The 14,113-nt window shown below is 41.2% G+C and overlaps 2 protein-coding genes across 3 annotated transcripts; one reads left to right on the forward strand and one right to left on the reverse strand.

Annotated features, from left to right (window-relative positions):
- Positions 1–758: 758 nt before the first annotated feature.
- LOC5518740 lies at positions 759–5,277 on the reverse strand. 2 transcript variants are annotated; one of them, XM_032363326.2, is made up of 4 exons: positions 5,121–5,277; positions 3,036–3,274; positions 2,442–2,550; positions 759–1,985 (listed from the first exon to the last, which is right to left on the reverse strand). In XM_032363326.2, exons 1-4 carry the CDS (start codon positions 5,212–5,214, stop codon positions 1,708–1,710), a joined length of 720 nt encoding a protein of 239 aa, XP_032219217.1. In that variant the 5' UTR covers positions 5,215–5,277; the 3' UTR covers positions 759–1,707. The 2 variants fall into 2 exon arrangements, with proteins under 2 accessions (XP_032219217.1, XP_032219216.1); XM_032363325.2 differs by having other exon boundaries at positions 759–1,988.
- Positions 5,278–8,010: 2,733 nt separating this feature from the next.
- Positions 8,011–12,632, forward strand: LOC116602161. Its single transcript, XM_048725587.1, has 5 exons — positions 8,011–8,163; positions 8,831–9,472; positions 9,554–9,685; positions 10,496–10,555; positions 11,040–12,632. The coding sequence occupies exons 2-5, from the start codon at positions 8,998–9,000 to the stop codon at positions 11,522–11,524; spliced, it is 1,152 nt and encodes a 383-aa protein (XP_048581544.1). The 5' UTR covers positions 8,011–8,163; positions 8,831–8,997; the 3' UTR covers positions 11,525–12,632.
- The last annotated feature ends 1,481 nt before the right edge of the window (positions 12,633–14,113 follow it).

Consider the following 14,113-nt stretch of genomic DNA (forward strand, 5'->3'; position numbering starts at 1 on the left):
GCATTTCTGCCCATCAAAAACGCATTCTTCTGCCAATCAAAATCGCATTTTTCTGCCAATTAAAAACGCATCCTTCTGCCAATCAAAAACTCATCCTTCTGCCCAACAATCAAAAACGCATTCTTCTGCCAATCAAAAACGAATTTTTCTGCCAATTAAAAACGCATTCTTCTGCCAATAAAAAAACACATTTTTCTACCAATTAAAAACGCATTTTTCTGCCAATCAAAAACGCATTATTCTGTCAATCAAAAACGCATCCTTCTGCCCATCTAAAACACATCCTTTTGCCCATGAATCAAAAACGCATTCTTCTCCCAATCAAAATCGCATCCTTCTGCCCAACAATCAAAAACGCATCTTTCTGCCAATCAAAAACGCATCCTTCTGCCCAACAATCAAAAACGCATTCTTCTGCCAATCAAAAACGCATTCTTCTGCCAATAAAAAAACGCATTTTTCTGCCAATTAAAAACGCATTTTTCTGCCAATCAAAAACGCATTCTTCTGTCAATCAAAAACGCATCCTTCTGCCCATCTAAAACACATCCTTTTGCCCAACAATCAAAAACGCATTCTTCTCCCAATCAATTACGCATCCTTCTGCCCAACAATCAAAAACGCATCCTTCTGCCCAACAATCAAAAACGCATTCTTCTGCCCAACAATCAAAAACGCGTCTTTCTGACAATCAAAAACTCATTCTTCCCTCACAAAACGCATCCTTTCTAGGCTTTCCTCAATTATCAATTGGGTCATTTTTTTTATTTTGTCCAAGTTTATTCACTTGATACTTATATATAAAGCACTTCGTGGTACAGCACACTTTTTTATCCAAAAAACGTCATCAGTGCAAACGGCAAATAAGCAAATGGTAATGTGTAGTTCGAAGACCGAAAGGTGCTTATGTGTTCTTATTATACGCAAACATAGCACATTATCCCATATAATACTAAACCAAATTTGAAATTTTCAAGTAAAAGTATTTAGGACATATCAATATTTTGGTGACCTTAAAACCCGCTCGGTCAATCTCTTGGAGGCCTGGGTCTAAGAAGTTTTTAGGATTAGTAAGAAAAAGATTTGACCAAGCGAGCAAGTTTTGCTTAATAATTTTTGCCGCGAGTCTCAAATTAACAGGAATCAGTATTTTTACCATGTTTTCTGGAGATCAGGGAGCGGGAAAACTTAAGCTCTTCTAAATATGGGCATCTATGCCCATATAAGGCAATACATACGAAGGACACTATCCGTGGGGAATATGTTTGATATGTCCAGTGAGCTTGCCTTGGTCACGTGACATGACTAACGGATATTGAGATTTTAATCTTAAAACGGGGTGTATTTAGTTAGACCCAAGAAAATAAAGTAATACACAAACTTGTTTGTCTTGATTAGACGATTAGATCTTTAGATTTAGATTAGATGATTAGATTTTTAAGGAATTAAATGGGACACGTTAACTTGTTTCGGAATAAAGTTGCCTATTGGCAAATGGTAATTTGGTAATGGGAGCAAAAACTTTTTGAAGTCCGGGTTGTCTCATTTTCCGATAGTTTTTTTCCTAATCAAGAACACGCGATCATGGCCAAAAATATCAGACTAATAAAAAATCTTGAGAATTTCAAATTTGGCTCAGACTTTAAGGGGACATCTTATTTGGCGACACGCCCAGGCCGCAGCATGGGCCGCTAAAGGCCTTTCTAATCAAGTGCACATGTAGAGCACCCTGACGTATTTGCTTTTTCCGGGACAAGGGTCGATACCAAAATAGAGATGATACGCCTCCTCAGGAAGGGAACACTGCTGCTTTCCCTCGCACACCTCGCGCATCTTGCCCAGCACGTTGTCCACGGTGCCACACGAGAAAGCAAAAAGTGTCCAACCGCACAGGTTCTTAGTGTCGCGCCCGAACAGGGCGGAAGTGACGTGGATGGCGGTCCCTTGAGGACATCGGATCACCTTCTCAGCATTTTTGCACAACACTGCTGCAAGCATACGTTTTACTGCTCTCAGACTCTGCAATTTCCCGAAGGTAGATATTGCATCTTGGGAGGGATGGCAGAACAAGATCGGGATAAATTTTGCAGGGGAAGATGGGTATATATGTTGCGGGCGGAGAGGGAGATATTTGTTGGATAAACACATCGTTTGTCAACCCCAGCATGTGGTATTTATTAAATACCCCTGTTGAGGATTGAGGGAGTAAGGAACACAAGTCCCCTGGTATGAGGGGGTTGGGAAAGGAAACACCTTACACAAGTCCCCTGGTATGAGGGGGGGGTAGGGAAAGGAAACACCTTACACAAGTCCCCTGGTATGAGGGGGGGGGTTGGGAAAGGAAACACCTTACACAAGTCCCCTGGTACGAAGGAGTAGGGAAAGGAAACACCTTACACAAGTCCCCTGGTATGAGGGGGGTAGGGAAAGGAAACACTTACCGTTACACAGGTCCCCCGGCATGCAATCCAGACACTCGTACGACATCGGATTCGTGAACAATGGAAAACATTTCTTAGGAGGGTCGCAAGGCTTTGATGAACATGCATTCTGGAGAAAATAAAGAAGAACGATCATGAGATAACGAACGACTGCTTATTGACGTATCTGTGAGATCAAGATCCCTCTCCAATCACATTATTCGCTGATATTGAATGCTAAATTTCAACTGCATTTATTTGTATCGATTACGCTCTTTTTATAGGAGCCTCTAATTTTCAATTGAGACTGTGCCGTTCTTATTTTCGAAGTATTTTAAGGCTGAAAATGTTCTCAAGTATGTTCCTAATTTTTAAGTACATAACAATATAGTGTGAACTATCAGAAAAGAATTAAACGAATGATCAATAGAAAAAAAAATATTCAAGGTTGTTATTGTCAAGACAATCTGATTCTGCATTTTAGAACACATCACACTAAAAAACAATATTTCTGCTATCTGAATGTTCTATGTTCTTACTTGTTCTTGAAAATTGGTGAAATCTCCAGGCTGGACGTTCTTATAAAAAAAAAGTTCTTATAAAAAAAGAGTGTACCTCTGCAGCCAAGTAGACAGCCCCCGGTTTGTCCACGAGATCACTCGGATGCTCCAAGTGGTCGGAGTCGCTTAGCTGACAGGGCGTTGTGTTGTAGTTGTACGAGCGACACAAGTTGTTCATAAAGCACCTTGCCTGACAGGAGCTACGTGTTACACCTTGGATCTGATCGATCACGTGGTTTTCCAGGGTGTGGTTTTCTTTCACGGGTTGCCAGTAAACATACTTGCATCCTTGGGCTATCGACAAAATATATTGGCGCTTCAGTAGTTTGGCAACCACACACTTTATAAAGGGCGTCCCTTTGTAGATGGAAAACTAGAGCGACTTTTTGGTGTTTTGGCAGATACTTCATAAGAGGTGCTCCCAGGTATATGAAATATTAGATTTTATGGTCCTGGTCAGATACTTTATAAGAGACGACTGTTTGCAAAGGAATATAAGGGCAACTTTATTGTCTTAAAACAGATACACTCTTTTTTTTTATAAGAACGTCTTATTTTCAGTTGAGGCTGGGCCCTTCTTATTTTTGGGACATTTTAAGGCTGAATATGTTCTTAACGATGTTTTTACATTTAAGTGTATATAAGAATATAATACCCAATGAATTATCAGGAAGAGAATCACACTAATATGCAATATCAATAATAAGGTACTACTATACTAAGGTACTACTATACTATGAGCACAATTTGATTCTGCATTTTAGAACGCATCAGGACTAAAAAAGAAATCTTTTTTCTCTATCTGAGCCTCGGCAGGTTCTTAGCATGTTCTTAAAATTTAGTTAAATCTCAGGCTGGATATTCTTATAAAAAAGGTTCTTTTAAAAAAAGAGTGTACTTCGGAAGAGGCGCCCGCGCATATGGAATATTAAGGCGACTTTTTGGTCTTTGGGAAGATACTTTGTAAAAGGCGCCCGTTCGCAAATGGAATATTTAGGAAAACTTTTCAGTTGAGGCAGTTTCCTCGTCGTTCGGTTGCAGTACGATGGCGAGAAAAAGCGAAGACAAGAAATCATTCCGGGGGCTTAATGTTCGAGAAAGTTTTGAAAAGATTTGGTTGCCGTGTTCATAGGTCAACCTGCCCAGAATGTTATATGAGATCTGGGGTAAAGTAGAAACCAAAGCTTTCTTCGTCAACCTTATTTTGATCAATGTCATTCTTTACATGAATTGTTAAATTTGAGTTAACTATGATGTTGAAATAATATCTCCTACGCAGCCGTTTTGGGACATGAGGAACAACCTGCGAAGAAGACTTGTTGTGTTTTGAGCATTATTATTGGTCCAGTATTGCGTTGGTTGGCGACAGATGTCGAGCAAAACAAAACAAATAGCTTGAAATGTTCAAGTCCGTTAAGTACCCTATTGTCGAACGAGTGCAGGACCTGAGGTAGTAAAATCTTATAATGCAAAATCCTGTGTTTAATTCTCTTCTTGCACGCATCTAGTCCAAATGTAATTTCTCATTTTAAACGCCAGTTTTTCATTGCAATAATAAATCGCTTTGTTTTGTTTTGGCAAGAGTGTTTTAACACAAAACCCTATTGTAATGATACAAGCTTTATATGTATGTAGGAATGGTTTGAGGGAAAATGGAAATATCAACTTGACAAAATACAAAAATGTAGAAAAAGAAGCAAAACAAAATGCGTAGTTACTTCTTAATTTCATTCCACTTTGAAAACTTTCCCACTAGGATCTTATTTTGCCGGAAGAAAAAAGTTCATCTCCATCTCCATATTGTCTATCAGCGGCGTAGCCAGGATTTTTTAGCAGGAGGGGGCCCAAAAGGCCCTTTCAAGTCAATTTTCTCCTTTATTTTAGATAATGTCTGATACAATTACTGTATTTTTGGCTGCTAGAAGGGGAGCCTGGGCCACCCCCCTGGCTACGTTCTGCTTATTATGGTTTGATCTCATTTTCTTATTATTGTAAGCTTGTATGGGATTGACTCAATAGAACGAAATATTGCTTTTTACTTCAATATTGGCATCGAATTTGTTCAAACTAAACACATTCAAATTAAGTAATTAACAGATTCATCGTTGAGATATTAATTCTTTGTCGAGTTTCCGCTTACCTTGCCTGAGACAGTTCATCCAGAACGCTGAGATGCTGACAGCCCAGAAAAGGAATTTTCCGGCGATTACAACCCGCGCGGCCTCGCTTAACATGCTTCTTGGCCGTCTGCAAGGCGCGATCAACTCTAGCCTTCTGTACTGAGTGTACTCATTAGAATATCAACTAAGCCCGCAGGTGTTATTTTCATATGCAAATACGCGTGGAATGTAAACCTTTGCGACGAAGACTATCAGGACTATTAGGTAACATAAAAGGAAGGGCGGATAGAGATCAGACGTGGTAACATAGGGGGGGGAGGGCGGATTAAGATCAGACGTGGTAAAATAGGGGGAGGGGTGGATAGAGATCAGACGTAGTAACATAAGGGGAGGGGCGGATATAGATCAGACGTAGTAACATAAGGGGAGGGGCGGATAGAGATCAGACGTGGTAACATAGGGGGGGGGGGGGTGGATAGAGATCAGACGTGGTAACATAGGGGGAGGGATGGATAGAGATCAGACATGTTAACATAGGGGAGGGGTGGATAGAGATCAGACGTGGTAACATAGGGGGAGGGATGGATAGAGATCAGACGTGGTAACATAGGGGAGAGGCGGATAGAGATCAGACGTGGTAACATAGGGGGGGATGGGTGGATAGAGATCAGACGTGGTAACATAGGGGAAGGGATTGATGGAGATCAGACGTGGTAACAGAGGGGGAGGGATGGATAGAGATCAGACGTGGTAACATAAATGGATAGAGATCAGACGTGGTAACAGGGGGAGGGATGGATAGAGATCATACGTGGTAACATAGGGGGAGGGGTGGATATAGATCAGACGTGGTAACAGGGGGAGGGATGGATAGAGATCAGACGTGGTAACATAGGGGGAGGGATGAATAGAGATCAGATGTGGTAACATAGGGGGAGGGGTGGATATAGATCAGACGTGGTAACATAGGGGGAGGGTTTGATAGAGATCAGACGTGGTAACATAGGGGGAGGGGTGGATAGAGATCATACATGGTAACATGGGGGGGGATGGATAGAGATTAGACGTGGTAACATAGGGGGGTGGGGGCGGATAGAGATCAGATGTTTTGAACTTTTCCTAAGGGGGAGGAGCTTTCTTTATGCGCGGGGGGGACTCTCCAGAAAAGTAGACGGGGTGATCGTCACATCTTTATGGTACTAAAATTCGACCAACTGCCATCCCTTTGGTGGTGTTGAAGGATTTCTCCGATTTTGCTATTATTTAGGCTAAGTTCAAACGTCGTATTACCCATAAGCCGTATCCAATGCAAATGCGTGCAAATGAATCGAGGCGATTGTCCATCTTCATTTGCATGTATTTGCATTTTTAAATGCCGTATTAAAATACGGCTCATGGATAATACGACGTTTGAACTTAGCCTAAGGGGGGGGGGGGTTAACGTATTTTTACGATTCTGCCATCTCTTAGGGTTAAAAATTCCTTTGACCACTCCCAATTCGCTCCCTCTTAGGAGTATGAATTTCTGTGTCATCCCATAGGGTGAAAATCGATTTCGTCGACGATCACCCCCGTCTGTTTTTATCGGAGTCCCCCCCCTCCCCTGCGACTTTGTCAAGTTTCCTACGCCCAACGCTTGATGTTTTCGACTACTTAAAGAGATAATTAAAGTATGTGGTGGCTAGATCTCAAAGCCGTACTCCCAGTGAGGTCATCAGCATATTTGATAGGTAGATTCTTGTTTTTAACAGGGTTTCTATCGTTAAGCAACAACGATTGAGAATAGCTGATCTATGAAAAGTACCCCTGTATTTCGTGTTTGTTGAAAATCAGAAATTTCTGCGAACATGAATAACTTCCAAACGATATATAATATTCACTTCCTCAAATGTTGCTTATAAAATGTATCCGTTTTATTGAGGGTTACGTAATCGACCGGAAGTAAACTGGTGACAATGCGGCTTTAACTGAAATCATTGTCACCAGTTTACGTAACAATCTCCGATGATTTTTAACGGAAAACGCAAAAAAATATTTCAAATTATTGAAAGCAGTGTGTTTATTGCAAGTTTCTTCGAGGATGTGATTGATAATTTAGAGCGGATGGCATATTAAATATCTCGGATTCTAATAGATTCTTATGTCTTTTAACGGTCGGGGTTTCCGTCGGACCTCCGGAAGTAAACTGGTGATAATGCGGCTTTAAGAGTCATCTTCCATTTTTGTGGAAAAGGATGAATCTTCTTATTGGTCTTCTTGAAGCTTGGAAATCGAAAAAGACACGAGGGAAAGATTTTGCATTTTACATTACGACAACGTCATGGCTCCTCAAAAAAATCCTCGGATTAACGAGAATATTATCATAACGGGAGTTATTAAGCGTGCTATGAAGTCATAACCAGCTGCAAACTACCGCTGACATGCTGTATCGAATGCTGAAACATCGATTTTCAAGGATCTTCATCCTTGACATCAAAAAATTCAAAATAAAATAATAATAAATGTAAGAGATATGTGCTCATACACCGTACACAGAAATTGGCTTTATTTTATTATTATTATTATTTTAAATTTCTTGATTAAAAAATTTGAATCATAAAAACAAGTCAAGGTTTATCAAAGCGCAATATATACTGCAGATGTCCTGAAAGTTTTAATCAAGAAAAACAATTACTTGTGAATTGTACGTTACAAAGCATCTATACCTAACATTTTTTTGCCTTAAAAGCTAAACTTTCCAGTTGTTTGATTACAGAAATTCGCTATGATCGATGCAAGTGATGAGTTATGGAGAAAAAGGAATTCTGTGGTGAACATCCCCCGCTAATCGCAGTGCGTGCATCATAATTAGACACCGACTTTGTTATGCAAATATTTCATACATTTTTTCCTCTTTGCTTGTCAAGTTGTTTTTCAAGCAGTCACACAGGTGGTGAGATAAGCTTGTGGATCTAGTGTTGTTGAAGATTTTAGTCAAATGCACACTGTCACAGACTGGATCATGGATCATGTGAAGAGACGGAAACAAGTAGTTTAAAATCTACTATCTGCCTCAAGTTTAAGGTAAATGGTTCTGTTTATTGCCGAGTTGTTGTTTTACTGCTTTTTCATCTCAGTTAAATGCTCATATCACTTCGCTAGGTCACTCCACTAGCACGATAAGCGGTCAACATACGGCACGTACTCAACGGCAGCTCAATTGACTGCACGACCACGGCACACATACACGTACTCAAACATTAACCTCTTTCTTTGCACCTCTTGCAAAAATTTCTTCATGGTTTTAGCCCGCCGCTCGCGAATTAACTCGTGACAAGGCAGTTTAGCTGGGACGAAACATTAGTTTCGGTCATAGGGATCATGAAAATCGAATGTGTTTACGAAATACCAATTTGTAATTGTTAACAAAACTGATAAAAATGCATTTCTTTAGAAAAATTTATGTACAAATATTACATGAAGAATATTTTGTTAATAATATAAGCATTACGTAATGATGTTTTGCTCGACCGGCCACCTTTTCGTCGTAAAACAGTTTGCGAAAAATGAATGCAGGCTTAACCAATCCTACGCACGGTCCACATCAATCCATTACACAGCATGAAGTCTTAATTAGTTTGGAAACATGTGGCAGTTTATTTGAGACATCTAATTCTATGATTATTATTATTATACTGCTACTTATGTATGCTAGCAATAAACATACCAATATTACTTGGTGTTTTCACAGGAAAAGTTTTATCGACACTCGACTTAATCGAGCACTCAATAGGTATTACGTAATAACGCCAGAAGAAGAAGAGAGGCGGACTCTAAGGAAACACGTGATCGTCAGCAACGGGCTGTTAGACTAAGAACACGTGATCCCGGCAGACGCCTGGCAAGTATTGGATCTTGATGGAACCAGAAAAAACGAGCAGGATAGAGGGTAGCGCACCTAGCACCAGACGGGTGACATGGCAACGAGGGCATCACCTGTCGATAGACCAATACAAACGGCTCACAGATCCCACGCATGCGCAGTCCCGGCATTCGAACGACTCGAGAGTTCTTCCCACACGAAGGAACTCCGAGCCCGGCATAAGGCATTCAGCCAATAAATTGAAATCATTAGCACTTGGTCAACAATCCGTCACCGAACACTTCGGCCGTCAAGCGGATGCCAGTCGAGACAATGTCGCGAACCAGTCCGAAAGCCCTCGACAAAATATCGTGGATACAATTCCCTTGGAGGGTAGTGCAAATGCTGTAATTATTGAAGAAGAGGAAGTAGCGCCTCCGCCCCCATACTCATCTCTTCATTCGCAGCTTGAGAACACCGCAGGCGGTGACACATCTTCGCCTTATGATAATAACAGGCCACTTTACTCGGGTAAGGAAATTAAAAAAACTGCAAATAAAAGCACGTCTCTGCTGGAGTATGCCGCTTTGATCAAATGCTGTTTCTCTTCAGATGCTCCTCCGAGCTACTCGGAGCTGTTTAGCCAATCTGTGAGAATGAGGGCAAGGCAGCTTTCCGTGGTGTCTACCAGGGCGGAGCAGTACATAAATGAGTCCAAGTGGAAGAAAGTCGTCCTCAGTTTCGGTAAGCCAGACGCATGCTGAATAGGTATGACAATAAGCCCGCTCGTCGCAATGATACGGTAAGGGGCCTGGTTATCAGAAGGGTGGGTTTGTTTCTATGCGTGGCTGTAGATTTTTGTTAATTTTTTGTTAGAGTTTGTCTGGTGAGGGCTAGGTTAGGCTGGTTTATGGACCCATGAGATTGCTGGCCACACTGATACGATATGGGGCCTATCTATCAGAAGGGTTATGCGTGGCTTGTGGATTTTGTTAATTGTTGTTAGAGTTTGTCTGGTGAGGGCAAGGTTAGGCTGGTTTATGTACACATGAGATTGCTTGTGACAGGGACCTAAGTCACCTATAGTAGTTGCTATTGTTAGTGGTGAGATTGCTAGGGCTAGGTTTGTTGTTAGGTGTTGCCTGGTTAGGTTTTTCTGGTTGTTAGGGACGGTTTGTATCTCAGGGAACTTGCATTACGTTAGAATTCTAACATGAGGGATTTACGTAAGTGATAAAGGCGAGAGATCATAAGTATACGATAGATATGTTTAATTACACGATGACGCTCTTTTGCTATTGGCTTTCGTCTTACTTATTTAGTGCTTGCTTGTTCTTACTAATTCAGTCCTTACTTGTTCTGGCTGTACTAATTGAGTACTTGTTCTGGCTGTACTAATTGAGTACTTGTTCTGGCTGTACTAATTGAGTACTTGTTCTGGCTGTACTAATTGAGTACTTGTTCTGGCTGTACTAATTGAGTACTTGTTCTGGCTGTACTAATTGAGTACTTGTTCTGGCTGTACTAATTGAGTACTTGTTCGTTCTAATCTAGGTGCTGTTGCAGCTGTTGCATTATTCGCAGTAGCTCTCCCGATTTGCATGATTACCATAGGTAAGCTAAAGGCATGATAAAGGGAGTAGCCATCTTTTGCTGAAGGGGGAAGGTGGTGATGGTGATGGTGATGGTGATGGTGATGGTGATGGTGATGGTGATGGTGATGGTGATGGTGATGCTGATGCTGATGTTGATGCTGACGGTGACGGTGACGGTGATGCTGATGCTGATGCTGATGCTGATGCTGACGGTGACGGTGACGGTGACGGTGATGCTGATGCTGATGCTGATGCTGACGGTGGCGTTGACGGTGACGGTGACGGTGACGGTGACGGCGTCGGTGACGGTGACGGTGACGGTGACGGTGACGGTGACGGTGACGGTGACGGTGACGGTGACGGTGACGGTGACGGTGACGGTGATGGTGACGGTGATGGTGATGGTGATGGCTGCTGGTGTTGGTGGTGGTGGCAAGTGGTTGTGGTGGCTCATGGAAGTGGTGATAGGGGGAATAACGCGTTCTTTACCTCCCTTATGTCAGGTGTCAGAAATATCGACAACTGCCCCGCTGAGCCAAACGTCCCGATCTTCCTCATCGTAGGGGGTGTCATCCAGGCTCTAGAATGTTCGATATGTTTGACACGCTGTGTGGGAATGCGTGACACCCAGCGCCAGCAGGACGAGGCTGGCAATAACAGGCGGCGCAAGAGATGGGATCCGTGTCTCTACCTTGCCATTATTTGCTTTATCTTAAGTAGTATCTATGTATTCAAGGCAGAGCCCGTATTTGATCATCGTGATGTAGTTGCCGGTCAAGGCATTGAAAAGTTGTACTGCGATAAGACTGCGTTTTCTCTTGCATTTTGGTTGATTGGATGTTACTATATGATATTCGTATTTAGTTTCGGGCTCATGTTAGTGGCGATCATGATTGGTGCTGTCTTTGCTTACAGAGATCAGCAGACGACTTCAGTTAGGTTTAATGCACATATGTCATCCAGCTATAACTCCGCCATGGTTGAGTGACGGACGTAGACACCCTCGTTACACACCCCACTTATTTCTAGACACATTGGTATCACAGTATATCAAATCGAGACACATCGCGTGATTAAATTGTTTCACTTTATTACATATATGTGTTGACTGCCATGTTAGAGTGACGGACGTAGACACCCTCGTTACACACCCCACTTATTTCTAGACAATTGTAAATACAGTATATCAAACCTAGTCACATCGCGTGATTAAATTGTATCACTTCATAACGTATATGTGTTGACTATTTGTTAGGGTCACACAAGGGCTGTAGGATAGGTAGAGCAGACAATGCCTCGATCATAACGAAAATACTTAACCTAAAACCACAGGCTTACCATCGCACGCCGGGGTTAGTTCACAGAAGAGCGGATCTTAATTTTTAGAATAAATGTCAAATAAACACCCATTGCGTTGGTTTTTATATCTTGAGGGAGAACAGTCGAGCAAGGGGATATCGCAAACAAGATAATGAATTGTTTATTTGATCTTTATTCTATGATAAAAAAAATGAGATCTGTTGTTTGGTGAACTGCCTGTACTAGAATGCGAAATGTTTCACTTTGAAATGCAGGCTACATATTTTGAGAAGTCTCTTGTTAGAGATGATTCACCTCAACTGGTTGAATTTCCATTGCACTTTATTACAAAATTGACAAATGTATGCATATATTTCTCCATAAGTGTTATTTGAGAAAAGGCCGAAAATATTTTTTTGTGCGTCTTTTATTTAGGAAAAGTACATACGGTATAGTGTGACAATCTAAGTACATTTCATATTGCGTGACCACTAGAACTATTCAAGTGGGTCTCATTTCCGTTTTAATTCACAAGCTTGGATGTCCAAGCAAGTGTTCGCTTCCAAATAAGGTAAATTTGAGAATTACAGATAAAAGATCGCAAAATTCATAGCCTATTTGCACGCTTTGCTTATAAATGTTATCCCCGGGAATAGTTTATTATTATCTAATCTAACAGACTAGTGAAGCTTGATAAAGCTTGGATAAAGCCTAGCAATAAAAAGACGTATCATACCATTGTGCTGTAACAGACACGTCAGAAGTCTAGCTTCACTATTAAAAGCATTTCCACACGATATTTATAGATTTGTTTTAAGATATCATTTAAGGTAGTAACGAGGTCATGGAATCAGAGATCAGCTTTATCAAAATTATGTTTTTTTGGGGTCAGGATCATTTTCAAAATAATGGGTTCACGACGTCTTGAAAATGATTCGGATCCCATAAACACAATTTTGATCCATGGCCCCCAAAATAAAACTGATATAATTTGCCCAAAAATGTACGGGATCGCAAGGTGTATATGACATTATATGGGATCAAAGATCATTAATTAATAACTTAAAAATATACATCGTGTCACTACTCTGCATTTGCAATGAATATATCCCATTCACCCGTTTGCTTTACTTATGTACAAATATGTATAGCCTTGTTTTTATGTCACTGCTTTGAGTTTAGGGAGTGATGAAAGAAGGAAAAGAGCCCTTATCAATCCTTTCTAGAACCTCCAACTCCCCCCTCCTCTCTCTCTCACCATAAATCATCCAAATAATGATAAAAACTAAAAGAATTTAAAAGTGCCTAGTCCTTTCTCGTCTGGGCCCTTAAAAAAGTGAGCCTTTCATATTGAAAGATGTTCGAAAAAACTCCTCCATTTTCCATATGATCCGATGTTGTGTGTAACTTGGCTCCAAGGTCCTTTTCAAATGACACTCGATAGATTTCAACATTGTTTTTTGGTTATGTAAAATGAGCAGGGTTATCTTTCGTGTTGCAGATTGATACTTAGAAACATTGAAGTCTATGTTAAATTTTTTACCAGCCGTTTAACTGTTTAATTAGAGATTGTGGATTGCAGGGGGAAATCGGTGGATGTAATACAACAAGTATGAAACAATACGGCCCCCTACGTCTCTGTTCAAGTGTGGAAAGTCAGGCGCATACAGGATTGGCTGAGTAGGGACGAAGGGTGAGCGGTCATTTGGAAAAAGCATAGTATTTGAAGATTCCCAAGATTCCTCAGTAAGAAATATGATCCACTTATTGGCCGCCAAGGGGGGTGCGCGCCTGCATGTTACTATCCCCTTTTGTTTTTCTCCAGGTTTAAGATAACTTGCCCCTCTTATCGTCATTCTCTAAAAGCCTGAAAACACAGGATTGTAAAGGCCTCACCTACATCCCCTCTCCCTTTCCTTCTTCATTACTTCTGGATAATCTAATCATGTTTAAACAGCGCATTTGATGACAGACACGACTCTTTCCACTGTACCTCCCTGCAACAGTGAGGAAAGGGCACCTCTGCTTCTGTGTCGTCTCGTGGTCAATCGACGTTTTCGTCTCCTTGCTGTGTTTTGTATTCTGGTCACAGAGCCTTGTAAGCGACTCACATTTTATGGAGTCTCAGCCAACCTGGTGCTCTACTGCAAAGATATTCTAAACCTCTAAGCGCCTATCCCCAGTAATGTAGCCAGGGGAAGCCCAGAACCCCTTTCCCCCCCCCCCCCCCCCCCCTTTAGCAGCCAAAAATACAGTATATGTATGAGACATAATCTAT

The sequence above is a fragment of the Nematostella vectensis genome, chromosome 3 (assembly GCF_932526225.1).
Source record: "Nematostella vectensis chromosome 3, jaNemVect1.1, whole genome shotgun sequence".
In the NCBI taxonomy this organism is placed as follows: Eukaryota; Metazoa; Cnidaria; class Anthozoa; order Actiniaria; family Edwardsiidae; genus Nematostella; species Nematostella vectensis.

Coding starts and splice junctions, on each gene's coding strand:
- LOC116602161 (XM_048725587.1), top strand. CDS start 8,998: ATGGAACCAGAAAAAACGAGCAGGATAGAGGGTAGCGCACCTAGCACC. Junction 9,473..9,553: donor TAACAGGCCACTTTACTCGG/GTAAGGAAATTA, acceptor GTTTCTCTTCAG/ATGCTCCTCCGAGCTACTCG. Junction 9,686..10,495: donor GAAAGTCGTCCTCAGTTTCG/GTAAGCCAGACG, acceptor GTTCTAATCTAG/GTGCTGTTGCAGCTGTTGCA.
- LOC5518740 (XM_032363325.2), bottom strand. CDS start 5,214: ATGTTAAGCGAGGCCGCGCGGGTTGTAATCGCCGGAAAATTCCTTTTC. Junction 3,275..5,120: donor GATGAACTGTCTCAGGCAAG/GTAAGCGGAAAC, acceptor TTTTGTCGATAG/CCCAAGGATGCAAGTATGTT. Junction 2,551..3,035: donor CTGTCTACTTGGCTGCAGAG/GTACACTCTTTT, acceptor TATTTTCTCCAG/AATGCATGTTCATCAAAGCC.